This window comes from Oenanthe melanoleuca, chromosome 5 (genome assembly GCF_029582105.1).
Source record: "Oenanthe melanoleuca isolate GR-GAL-2019-014 chromosome 5, OMel1.0, whole genome shotgun sequence".
Lineage (NCBI taxonomy): Eukaryota > Metazoa > Chordata > Aves > Passeriformes > Muscicapidae > Oenanthe > Oenanthe melanoleuca.
Window position 1 is genome coordinate 2,241,134 of NC_079339.1, and position 13,360 is coordinate 2,254,493.

Consider the following 13,360-nt stretch of genomic DNA (forward strand, 5'->3'; position numbering starts at 1 on the left):
GAGGACAAGTCTGTGTTTTGCAGGCCAAAAATTGATTTCTGGTTGCAATTATGCTAATTCTGATTTGGATCTCTTTATATTAGACATTGGGAAGGTATTACTGTTTTCTGTTTTTCTGACTACAGTAAAAAACACTGCTGGTCATCAAAGCTTCAGTGCAGTTCTCAAAGGTAACTTCAGGCATAAATACAAGGCATGGATAACCAATAAGAGGCTCTTGGTTCAATCTTCACTACTTAATACTGATGTAAAACACCTTGTTTTCCAGTTTGATGCAATTACCATAATATTCCAAGGAATGAGACAATATTAACTGCTTATTTTGCATTTTTGCATTTTTTAAAAACATGAAATGGGATTTATAAAATAGGGAGCTGAATATGTAACTTTAGAAAAAAAAAAATTCTTGAACAGATGACAGAATACTTGAGAATGCAAGGAATTCAGGTATTCCCTGTCTGTACAACTGGCTTTAACATGTGATCAGTTCCATACATCTGCTACTTCTGATGTTTTGCCCTAAGAGTTGTGCTGTGAATAATTATAATAATCCATCACCAAAGAGGTTGCATTTCAGGTGCAAGTAAAAGCATCCTTGGAGTTAAGCACAGGTTCATCAAAGAGAGGATGTCTTGCTCTCCTGGTTTATACAACTGGATGAAAGATGCTACATCAGAGTGGGATTATTCAGACAATGTATTGCTGAACTGTCCCATTTTTTTGAAATACATAATCTGTCAAAGAAGATCCACTGTATTCCTATGCATAACTTTTCCCATGTGTACAAAAGTGCAAAGTGTTAAAAATTTCCTAGTGTTAGTACCTGTAAAATATAATTTTATTAACACTGTAGCTAAATTAACATAGGCATTTTAAAATTGGTGCTAGGTGTATCAAAAAGTGGAGTCATTTTTGGTTAAAAGATTTAGTAAAAAGGAATTGGTTTGAAGTATTGCCTCCATAACATTTTTCACATGGACTTTCAAAGAAGCTCAGTGAAATAATAAATATATATTTGGTCATACAGCTTCATGCTTAAAGTTATGCTTACATATTCAAATATATTTGTGTCATCTATATGGCAGGTAGTGGAACGCAGTGAGTCTTACCTTCCATATTGTTTGCTATAAAAATATGACAGGATAAAAATTACAAGAGTACCTGACACTAGTGTGAAGTCGCAGTTGATTTACACAAGACACTTTTAATTTAGCACAAGAAAGCTGAAAGAGTTAACCAAAAACGTTGCAAGTACAGTTATGGTAGTATAAAACTTAATATTACTGTTATTTCAATGCAGTCCTATTTCAGTGACCTAATAAAAATAAATTAAAGCATAATCAGATATATACTTCATGTTGCAATAGACACATTTTAGAATATAAAGATTGTATATTTTATAAGAGAGGTTAATAAAGAAATTAGGACAGAAAAAACTGATTATAATTTTTTTTTTTCCTGTCAGTATACAGTAGTTTTTTCTTTAAGTACAGTGGCTCTGGATTATGCTACATTTCATATCTCTCATCTCTGGACTTTATATTACTTTTTCAGCACATTAAAACTTATGCAGTGAAACTGAATAATGGCAAGTGTTTTTATACCCTTTTATAGCCATTTCTTTTTTCATAACCTCCCCCTGTTTCCTGTTAGCTAAACTATAAGCACCTTTCTGTTAATTTATGAAAATTATTGTTGAGATAGCACATTATCACTGATCTGTATGGCACTTGCAGCATGTTAGAAGCAAAGGTCCAAGCAACATAAAACACATCAAAATTCATTAATGTGGTATTGATTATTTTTTGGATAATTAATTTTATTGCAGGCCCTTGAAAGAGATAATGAGCTGCAAAGGGAGAAGGCAAAGGAAAATGAAGAAAAGTTCCTTAATCTTCAGAATGAGCACGAGAAGGCACTGAAAACTTGGAAAAATGATGTAGGTTTATTAAATTAAATGCTATAGCATTGAAAGTTTTTTGGAATAGTTGTCAAGCATTTCAGGTAATTCCTAAAAGCCAAGAAAATATTGCAGAAATAATGAAATAAAAGCAACTCATTTCTTCTCCAGTAATACAGACACTTTTAGAAGTGAATATTTTTTAAAGGTAGATTTAGGTTGACTTCTGTGCTCTCAAAGGTCAGTGCTCTTCCTGCAGTTCTGATTTGAAAGGAATTCTTCAGTGTGGACTGAGCATGCAAGGGGATAAGAAAAGGTGTGTCTGGTATGTCCCCCTAGTGAATTTTCACCTTTGTGGACACCTAAACAATAGTTTGTCTTCTATATTTGACATTCTTTCTATTATCTCATTATTTAAAAAAAATACTGAAATAATTATTTAATCTAAAACAATTAGCAAAACACTGTAGCTGTAAAAATTGTCTGCAATAATAAATGCATGTTTAGATGTAGGAAGATTAATATCACTTCAATAAGACAAGATCTGCTTAATGTGTGGAAACCAGACTCTAAGCAGCATTTGTTTAATAGTCTGTCTTTTTTATTTCTGTGTGCTTGGCACCTACTGCCAGAAAGGTTTTGGTTTTGGTAGACAGATTTCCAGGGAAGCTGTGGGGGAATAATGTGGAGTTGTCCTTGTAATCCTGTTGTCTGAGTTTCACTCCTTGGAGTGCAGCCACTGTGGGGATGACTGCAACCATGAGACCACAAAACAGCTGAACTGTTCTGAGGCTCAGTTCCCTGGGAAGATTTGATCTCCTTGATTCCTTGGATAATTTGATACCATCATTTCCTCCACTGACACGGGAATTTGCCCTGCTTATTTCTCAGGAACGTTTGCATCTATCCTTCAGAAGATAATTGTTACTCCTTTTCACATTTCTGTAATGGCTAACTAGAAATGTTGTCTCCTAAAGTAAATCATCTGACACTGGTCTGGAAATCTTTGTAAATTAAGTGAAGGTGTTTCTGTAAAATTGCCCTTCAGTTCTTTTTAAAAGTTGTAGTTAAGATCATTCAGTAAGTTCTAAATACAAAAATTTAATTGTTACATCTTTACTGAGGGAGCATTGGATACTTGAGGCTATTTACAGAAGTACAGTGCTAAGCAAATTATTTATTATTGTGGTTTCTTTACAATGTAAGTAGAGAATGTGTGTTGACTATTACATTTATCTTTGAGCCAATAAAGAAGAAAGCTACAAATACAAATCTCACTTTTTTGGAATGTTGCTAGTAGCAGTAAATGGTGAAAAAAAATCCCAAGCCAGTTAATAAAAGTTATAATCTATAATGGAAATGTGGTTAAAATTTTGGTTTGAATGAAAGAGCTCAATGACTTTGTACAAAGAAATTCCTTAGCATACTTTCTTTTAAGGATGAAGTTTCATTTGCTGAGCTGTTGATACCTTTGAAAAATGCTGGTTTACCTGTTTGAACATGCAGCAAAGTGTTTGTGTGCTCTGTGTATTTGCAATTATTACAGGAGGAAAACATGAGAAGAGAAATACAGACTATTAAAAATGAGCTGAATTCCCTTAAAGGACTTCACAGACATCTTGAAGATTATCATCCTCCCCAGGGAAATCAGCATTCTGAGCAAGTGGAAAATCTGCAGGTAAATGTTTTTTCTAGCTGCAGTGTGTCTTGTAAAAATGTCAGAGAACTACAAATATGACAGTTTTTCTAATGTTGTCTGTCATGTCCACTGATCCTCCTTTGACATGGCTCAACCTAAAAATTTATGTGACAATGACCCTAAATATCATTGAAACTTACTGTACCTATAGAATATTCTCCTTTCATCAAGAGGGGTGCTTATGTCACAGAAACTTGAGGTAATACTTCATTAATTAATTTTTACCTGACAGACAGCAGTTATCTTAACCTATCTTTACTAAATCCTATTTCACAGACATATTTTCCAACAAGTAATGATCTGTCCTTCAAAGAAGAGAAAACTCATTTTTCATGTATACAGACTTATTTTTAGTGTTAAGAAAATAGGAAGACTAGGACTGTAAAGAAAGGTAACTATTTTAGGACTAGTCCATGAATTGTCAGTAAAATGACAAACGGTAAAAATATTTTAGGATTTGTAAGAACTTAAAATCAATTTCTTCACAATGCTCATATATATGTATGTTTGTAGCTCACACACAAATATACACAAATACATGGCTGTGGTATGGGCTTAATAATGCAAACAAAATTAGACTTGAAATGATTATTCATTGTGCCAAAGCTGAACCCTACAAGGAATAATGCAAATTGTGTATCTTTTAAAAGTCACTGTTTCCTTGAATGGAAATGGAATATTGATTTTGTTTAGGATGCAGAATCAAAGTGATGAGAAATTCATGATAAACACTACAGGTGCTTACTAAGATTATCCCATGGATTTGAAAGCAGGAAAGCTTAAAGCATAGGCTCATAAATGCAAAAGAAGTCAGTTGTCTTCCAAATATACATCTTACAATCTCTTATGGCAAATTGCCACACCACTTTGTGTTGTACAATCATTAGATTTCCAAAGCTAGGCAGGCTGGACTGAGTGGAACAGTGCCAAGAAATTGAAGCTGCAGCAGATCATATTGGTTATTCTGATTTGTGGAATTTCACCTTGTATCACTGATGAGTCTAGTGACACATAAAAGGGAAAGGTGTTTGCTTGGATTTAGATCTTGCCTGTGGTTCCAGGTGTTTTAAGGAAATATGCTTATACTTATTTTTACACCTAGTGCAGTCTGAAATCCCTGTAGTTATTTGTGGGGCATGAAATTCAGAATGTACTTAAACTTCTTCACACTGATCACCTCTGGAATAGTAATTAAACAAAAGACATTTTTAAAAGAAGGGTGCAATGTCAGACCTCATTACAGACTTGGATTGCAATTTAGTTTAACCTTACCATGCTTCACATTTAGTTGGATATAATTTGTAATTCAGCTGGGTACCACTAGAGAATAGGGTTACACCAAGCAATGGCTTGCTGTCATTCTTTTGTGGGTGTCTGTACAGGGAGATCTGGTTTTCAGAAAGGTTTGAATTTCATACTGTGGAATAGTCTGTTGGGGGGAAGGATATTTAGGGATATATATGTTTCTTAGTTAGGTTTTACTAAATCACAGGCAAAAAATTAAAATCCAAGTTTGAAAGTTTTGTTATTTAGGTATTTTAGTTTATCTTGGCCCTATTTTTTAAGAGCTGAGCAGCCATTTGAATTTATTGAAAGGTAGGTTTCTTCAACCCATCTGAAAACTTGAAAAGGAATCATGAAACCTTTCTGCCCTTCTGTGAACACTTTGCCCTGTTTGTTTCAGATGCAGTCACTAGCTCAGCCCATACCAACAAATGTGGTAAGTTCCACTGCAGTGACTGTCTTATTACTGTACACAAGAGTAATGTACAGAGTTACAGAGTGTGCTTGGTGTTTCTGTCTGAAGAAAGAGCTCCTAGAAACAAAAGATTATAAGACAATTACAGCTTTCATGAAAGAAAAAGGAAATTTCTACTATTTGTATTCAAAAAGCTTGAAAATGTAGTGCCAGGGCAATGTAGAGCAAAGAATCAAAATAATTAAAAACCTAGAAAAGAAAAATATATACAATTTCTGAATCAGAGTGACAGGGAAAATAATGATAAAACATGAGGAAAAGAGAAAGAAATTCCCACTGAAATTTCAAATTGAGGGTGGAATATTTGGCAGAGGAAAATGACTTTAGGACCCTCCTCTATTTACCATGACTCCTCCCTTCCCCAAATCAGCAAAGCTGGGAGCACCAGGATGTTGCTGTGACCTGCAGGAAAGGGTTTCTGGCAGATTTGTGTTCTACATCCCCTACTCTGCCAGCACTGCAGCAGCCCCATTTTTTAGCAGTGCTGTCTCTGTGCCTCCCTCCACTCTGCAATATTCTCTGTCCTCCCCACACACCCAATGCCCAACACAGCTCTTGTAACTCCCTCCCACATCCCAGCCTTCCTCCAGTCACCCAGGTATCTCCAGCTTTTTCCCACATCTTTTATGGACTCAGCTCCCTCCCACAGCTGCCCACTTTTATATCCTATCTTTAGAGCAAGAGCCAGCACGTGCTTCTGTCTTCAGCTGCCAAACAGCTGCTGATGATAAAGGATGCATCTCCTTTTCCTTTTATTTTGGAGGGATTTTATTTTCTTCACTATTCAGGCCCTAGTTTCCACAGAACTTCATTGACTGCAGCTTTCAAAACTGAACACAAAGACAGATGCAGTGATTTAGACTTTAGACAAATCTTTCAGGCTTCTATTCTTGTTGAATTTGACTCAGATTCATGTTAAAAAGCTGTTTGGGAGGGAATGAGGAATGCATGTCAGGGATTGCAAATTCAGAAGCCTTATTTTTCTGTGAAACTAAGTTTAAAGGTCTGGCCAGTTTGCTAGAAAAAAATGTTTATATGTGCATGTGTTGTTTATGTGTGTATGTGTTTGGGTGTAAACAGCAATCATGCAGGATTTTTCCACGTGGAATTACTGAGCAGTTCACTGAGTGGGCCAGCAGAGAGAGGGAGGGATCCAGTCACCACATGTACAACACAAATTCCTTACATTGAGGAACTCTGTCAAATGTATAACTTTGGGGGCTGTAAATTTATGTAAATTTATAGCAGGACCTGATTTCTTTCCTACTTTTCTAGGGTATTATTCTGCTTTTTTCTTTTCTTCTTTTTATTTACTTTTTATACTTCAGATCTTTGTTTGCCATCAGAATTGTAGAATTAATTTTAAATTTCAGTCCTGAACTTTTTACCTAATCAGTGACTATAGTAAATTACTAAAATACTTATAATCTTTTGTTCCTTCTTATACTAGGGTGGTCAAGAACACTCAAAAGACAGTGAAATACAGGCTATTCAGAAAGAAAATGAGTTTTTGCAGTCTGGAATAAGTAAATATGGTAATTGTGGAAATGAAGAAGAAACTGAAGTAGAAACCACAAGGGACAAGTCTTCAAGCACTGAGGAATTAAAGACAGAACAAAGTAATAACCTTCCATGGATAATAGAGATAAGTAGTACTGTTAAGAAAGGATAAATGTTTTCAGATATAGTATATGGCAAGAGAGGGCTTAAATCCTGAATTAAATGGTCATATCTAAAATCTACAAATGTTAATATATTCTCTGCTCTCTCAGTTTATAAAGATTTTACAAGTTTCAGTAACTTTTTGACAGGCTTGTGTCTGTAATATACCAGTATTGATACCTATCCTGAGTGCAGCATTAAATTCTAAAGTGTAAAAACAAAGCATTACATAATCTCTGAGTTATCAGTCACTAACTAGAGAATACTCACTCTACAGATCCACAAGTTCTTGAGAACAGTTCTAAGGATGAAATTAATGTTGCTAGCCCTCGTGAATTAAAGCCAAGGGAGGCTTCTCCCAGGAACACCCTCTGCACAGATACCGATTTAATTACCCAAGGACACAGCTCAGAAATGCACGTCACTGGAGGCAGAGAGGCAGAAGATGCAGGAACAGCACACAGAACGTTACCAGATGACAACAATGCAAATTTAGATCAAAAGCCACGGGACAGCACTGAGCCTTTGGCAGCACAGCACACACAAACAAGGAAGAACTTTTTAGGCAGTGCTGAGAGGAAAAGTGTAGGTGCTGATAGGAAAAATGGGAGTCAGGAGACCAACACTAGCAAGGAACTGTGTGATACTGCAGATGAATCAGCTTGTGCCAAGGCAGATGCAAACTCAGACAGCAGACAGCACAACAGAAGTGTCCTCACACCTGAAGCTGTTCCTTCCACTGAGAAGAGTGCTCTGCATGGGAGAAGTACAGACAGCCACCAAGCTAAGCAGTTAAGTTTTGGCATCCTACATTACACTAAGGAGAATTCTCAAGGAGAATACCAAAAATGTAGCTTGCTGAATAGTGACAATTCTGTAGGCAGTGAATTACATAAAGCAGAAAAAACCTTAAATCTGAGTGGTTTACATAGAGATAAACTTCCTCTGGAACAGACCCAAGTGGATGCTGAAGGCAGAAATGATGGCAATGCCAGAAATATGAACAACACTGGTGTTCTGGCAATTGATGCTCAACATCCACCAACTGTTTGTTGTGATAATGCAAGTGGTGATGCTGCTGCTGCAAAGGAATGCAGAGAAAATAAATCTCTCTTAGGTACTTTTAATTTATGCTCCCTAAAAACTGAGAGAGGAATAAATGCAGACATGCACAGCAAGCAACCTGAACAAGGCAGTGCTAAACAGACAGGGAATGCTGCAAATACATGGACTTCAAATGCTGAAGCCAAATCTCCAGTAAAGGCTGATGGTCTCAAAATTGCTCACAAAAACCCCCCAACAGATAGGGCATGTACAGATAAACTAATTCTATGTACAAATGTAAACAATGGTACTCAGATACACTCCATCAAAACTGGACATTCCTTGGAGATTGACACATCAACAAATAACACACTGTTAAAAGAGAAAGACTCTCAGAGTAGTACAGTTCCAGGAATGAAGCTTGCTGAGGGTCACTTGAAAGAATCCTCCTCTTTACCCATGAGAACATCTGGAAATTTAGTAAACATTAGTTTAAGGTCATCCTTTGATCTTTCAGCTTCAGATAAAAAAGCTGAGAAATCTCCACTATACTTGAATTTTTTAGCTCTCAGTTCTTGTTCAAGAGTAAATCAAGTGAGAGGTCAAGCTGCATGGACTTCAGCTTCCAAGGAGCCTTCCCTTTTGAAAGACAAACCAGCACTGGAAAACACAAACATTATTTCAAAGACACAGAGTCAAAATCTCAGTGAAAATGTGGACAGTGGAGAATCAGGAAAAGGTAAGAAAATATAAGCATAAATGTTCTGAGCTGTGTAGTGCTTAGAAAAATTATCAGAATGTGAAATTTCTATTTATAATAATTTCTGTAGTGTAGAAAAACATAAACCTGACATTTTAGTTATGTTGCACAAAGGTGAGATTGCTCTGTTTGTATCATAAATGCAACTAAACAGCTTTTGTCAGCTTATCAATCAAATAGTTGATTAATTTTTTTCCCTTTGTGAAATAACAGCAGTGCAATGACAAACTGAATTTTGACAGGGATTTCTAACCCTAATGTAGAGCATAGTCTGTCAGGTCTCTGCATGGATTCAAAAGGACTGTTCAGTGTTTTTACTTTGCATCAGAATTAGGGTAGATTTTGAACCAGTAGATGCTTCTTTGAATAGGTCTTACAGAAATTTACTTTTTATTTTATTGTACATCTCTAATTTAGAAGGACCATTAAAACCATCTGAATGTGTTGTATGTCATGTGAGGACTTCATATTCTGTCAGGCTCTGGAAAAAATTGAGCTTTATATGCTCAAGGAGCTTTTTAGACTCCTGCTGTTGACACTTGGTTATTATTTGTTCAGCAATATTTTGAACATAGTAAATATGAACTTTATTCCATGGGTTTCTAAATCATTACTGAAATGTGAAAAATTTTCATTTTGTATTTGTTTTGCAATAAAATGAGCAGGTAGATTATCCCAAAACTGCAGCCCTGGGTGCTCAGGTGTTTTCCAAAGAGCAGGATCCACAGGACAGGGTGTCTGTATCTATAGAGCTTTTGTTGGTGCTGTATTTTCACCTTTGGCCCTTGAACATCCTGAGAGCAGAGTGGGGTCCCATCCTTAGTTTTGCAGCCAGTGGCAGACAGAAACCCAGCAGTCTGGTTTCTTTACATTGTTCTGTTGTTAGCATTTAGTTCTCTAGGTAATACTGTTTCTGTCCTTGGTCTCCTGCCCATGGCTATTTGTGTTCAGATGCACTTTTTTTTTTTTTGAAGTTCAGTTTCAGACATGTCTTTGTCCCTAAAACAGTAGTAGTGGTAGCAAGGTAGCAGAACCCTGATCTCAGGATTATTTAATAATATGAATTTTTGTCTCTGTTTCAATAAAATGAATGCCTAGTTACATCATGTTCGGCATGTATCTTTTCTGTAAGACCAGACAGTGCTATCTGAATTTCTTCCCAGTGAGTTTCTCCCCCTCTTCTTGTCATAAACATTTCTGCATGCAAAGTACTGGAACTCCAAGTGACTCTGAGGGACTCAGCCAAAGGAACTTGTAGGGAACTAACTCCAGTCCCTCAGCTGAGTTGCCTAGTGACCAGACCTCTTGAATTCCAGCAAACCTGCATGGTGAGGGTCTTGGTCTGTGTCTCAGATGTGCCTCATGCTGCCAGATTGAGATAAGTCCCTCCTTGAGCCTGCTGCTCTCTTGGAAAGCTCACCTCCCTGGGAGGCTCCTACAATCACTGTGGTGCAGCACTGCAGCTCCCAGTGCTTGTTGTGCTTGGGGTTTGCGTTGCTTTGTTTGCAGATCTTTTCCCAATCAGCAAACCTGCAGTGGAATCCATGTGGACACTGGACCTACATTTTAAGTTTTTTTTTTTTTTTTTTTACTGACTGAAGCACAAACCATTTAGCCCTATGGGAGATCTAGAAGTGAAGAGAACTGGTGAAAGAGTTTAGTAAAGCTATCTGAGGGAATTCGTTCTAGTGCCTCACCACAATTTACTGTTTGTACCCTGGTTCCCAGAGAGCAGACACTCCACATCAGTAAATGAAGGAATGAAGTGGGAATGTGAAAGATCTTCCTGGCAGCTGCTTAAAAAAGAAAACAAACACATAACCAACCATTTTCCCCTTCCCCCCAAGAGCAAATGTCAGTATTCTGAAATAACTGTTACATAACCAAGAGTAACATGTATTTTGATAGGAAAACAAGATTTTACAGTCATTGCAGTGATCCACAGGCATCTGTGTAGTGACAAAACAGCTCCTGTTTGCATTGGGAGGAATTGTGAAAGCATCCTTGTATTTTCACCTTGCAAGAATTTGATACTGGTTTCAACAGAATCTCTGGTGCTGCATGAAGCCTCTGAAGGACTGGAGGATTATACTCGGCTGTGATTTATCTACTCACCTGCCTTTCCTTCCTTTGGATCCATCCTTTTGGTGGATGGCTATTGCCTGACCACCTGAAACATGAGATACAGCCATTAACAGAAAGACTCCTTATTTAAAATGATTTTTGATTGTCTGGAAAGCTTTGTGTCCATGTCTTCTTTTATTACAAGTCAGCCTGGAATATCATGTTAAATGGCATTAATTATGCATTTTATTATTGTTTTCAGACAGTGAGTTTAAAGTAATAGTGTTTGAAAAAATATATTCAGTTAGAATATTTAGAATACTTTCTATAAATCACTTTTCTGTCATTAACTTAATATATGAAAATGAGAGAAAACAGTTTTAATCAAAGTAGAAACATACCTCATCTTTAGAGAAAAAACAGATGAAGCACGTGAAAGAAAACAATGAAGGGCAAAAGCCTACAACAAAGATCTAGAGGCTTAAAACAAAAATCTTTGATTTTTTAAGATCAGAGGTAAACCAGGTTAGTTATTCACAATTAGTGCCTGGAGACTAAATTGCAGTTGATACCATTTCCTTTTTGTCAATCAGGTTCTAGCAGTCTGAGCAGAGCTGCCAACACTTTGAATACCTCTAGTATCCACCAAAAGCCCCAGGGAGAGCCTAGTGAAGAATGGAATGCTACAGCAAAGGCTTTTTATGATTCTTCTTTTCCCACAGAACATGTAAGTCAATTAAAAATATTGCAAACCAGACCTCAGTGAGCTAATTCCACAGATATTTGTACAACTGTACCCATCTGGATACTTTAAGGCTGAGTCAATCTCCAAAATAATATCAAAAGGGCAACAAGACACCATTTTTCACAATTAAGGTTGATAGGAAGCAGCAGGAAAAAGTCACAGCATATGAATCAAACAGATGCTAAGCAGTCTGTTTGGGAGGGGAGGAAGAGGCTAGTCCATTGTGTACCCTAATAAAAATCATCACCTACAGTAAAGGTAGTAGAGAAAAAAAGAAAATAGGAGTGTGTAAAAGTGTATAAACATTGTTTCCTCTATTACTTGATAGGATCATGTCACTTAAAAGAATCCATGAAAGAATAAAAATTCAGCTCATTTATGAATTAGAGCCTATCAGTTTATCAGACACTGTGTGATGACCTATTTAGAGTAACCATTATTTTGTAGGCCAACATTACACAGACATGTAAAAACCTGTTGTTGCTCAATGACTCATCACTGCATTTTCAGATCTGTGTTAGACTCTGGAGCTCGAACAGCTCTAACTGCTCTATTAGAATGTGACCCAGTGCTGAATGTCATTCAAAAGTGATACAGTAATTTACAGCTGCACTTGCCTTTCCTTTTCAGAAGAGGTTCTAGAGGCACTTCCCAGGTAGTTAGGGCTGTCTCTGGATGAGGAGTACAGTGGTTTCAAGTGACAGAGCTGGCTGATTTCAGAGATAATCAGGTCTTGATGCCATCAGCATCCACATTCCCTGAAATCCTCAAAACTGATGTTTTAAATTGCTCGACTGTCCTAGCCTGACTCTCCTTGTGAATGACACTGAGGTGGGTTTTTCACCAAACACAGTGGTGGTCTTTTCTGTGTGTGTCTTGCTTTTTCTCAGAGGTGGAGCCAGGAGCTGAGTGAACTCCACTATGCAAATGTAACCACAGCTGAAGTAAAGCTGTATTTCACTATCTGGTTGTGGTTATGTCTGTTTGTCACCTCCAAACTAAAGCTCCTGCTGTGCTAACTAAATAAAAGCAAAGATGGACAAGAACAAGGCCTTGCTAGTTTCACCTTAGATTTTCCAAATCCTTAATCTATGAAATCTCACCTGCAATAAAGCAGAGCACTCCCTCTTTTCTTTTCCCTCCTTTGTTGGTGTCATTCTAATACCTTCTGCTCCAACTTTATCATTTTAACAACCAATACAAACAAGCTGTTGGGAGATTAAAAATGGGCTCAGTCTTTTTTGCTGCTTCATTTGCTTTGACTAACATACATGACTGCAACTAGAGCAGATTTAAGCTTTCTACAGTTTGGGTCATCTCATTCAACCACAGTACAGTACTCTAAAAAGGGATAAAAATTATAAACAAATGCTACAGGTGCACTTATAATTTTAGTAAAATTTAAGGACTGTTTTAAACATTAGTCTGTCCATGCTTAAGTACCACAGTAAGGATGTATAAGCACTCCTAGCTCAGTCTAGACATGCAGTTTTCAGTAGAGGACAGCTTCAGCCCCACATCCTATTCCATAGATCCTGACTAGTGGCTTGCAGTGAAGTATGATCTGTTTGTTGCTGAGGCCTTGGGGAAAAGCAGGAGAGAATTAACAGGCTGGAACTGCTCAAAAGGAGAAGTTACTTCCTCACTGATGCCATTCATTACTGACCTGAAGTACCAGGACCTTCAGCTGCATGGCAGCAACACTGTTACAAACACAACAATGAACA

The 13,360-nt window shown here is 37.1% G+C and overlaps 1 protein-coding gene across 1 annotated transcript in view; it reads left to right on the forward strand.

Annotated features, from left to right (window-relative positions):
* Positions 1 to 13,360, forward strand: part of CCDC73 (coiled-coil domain containing 73) — an 84,857-nt gene that overhangs the window by 70,361 nt on the left and 1,136 nt on the right. The window contains exons 18-23 of the mRNA XM_056492247.1: positions 1,829 to 1,939; positions 3,447 to 3,584; positions 5,290 to 5,319; positions 6,809 to 6,977; positions 7,298 to 8,803; positions 11,482 to 11,615. Coding sequence (XP_056348222.1) covers positions 1,829 to 1,939; positions 3,447 to 3,584; positions 5,290 to 5,319; positions 6,809 to 6,977; positions 7,298 to 8,803; positions 11,482 to 11,615 — 2,088 coding nt within the window. The remainder of the gene's footprint in view (positions 1 to 1,828; positions 1,940 to 3,446; positions 3,585 to 5,289; positions 5,320 to 6,808; positions 6,978 to 7,297; positions 8,804 to 11,481; positions 11,616 to 13,360) is intronic.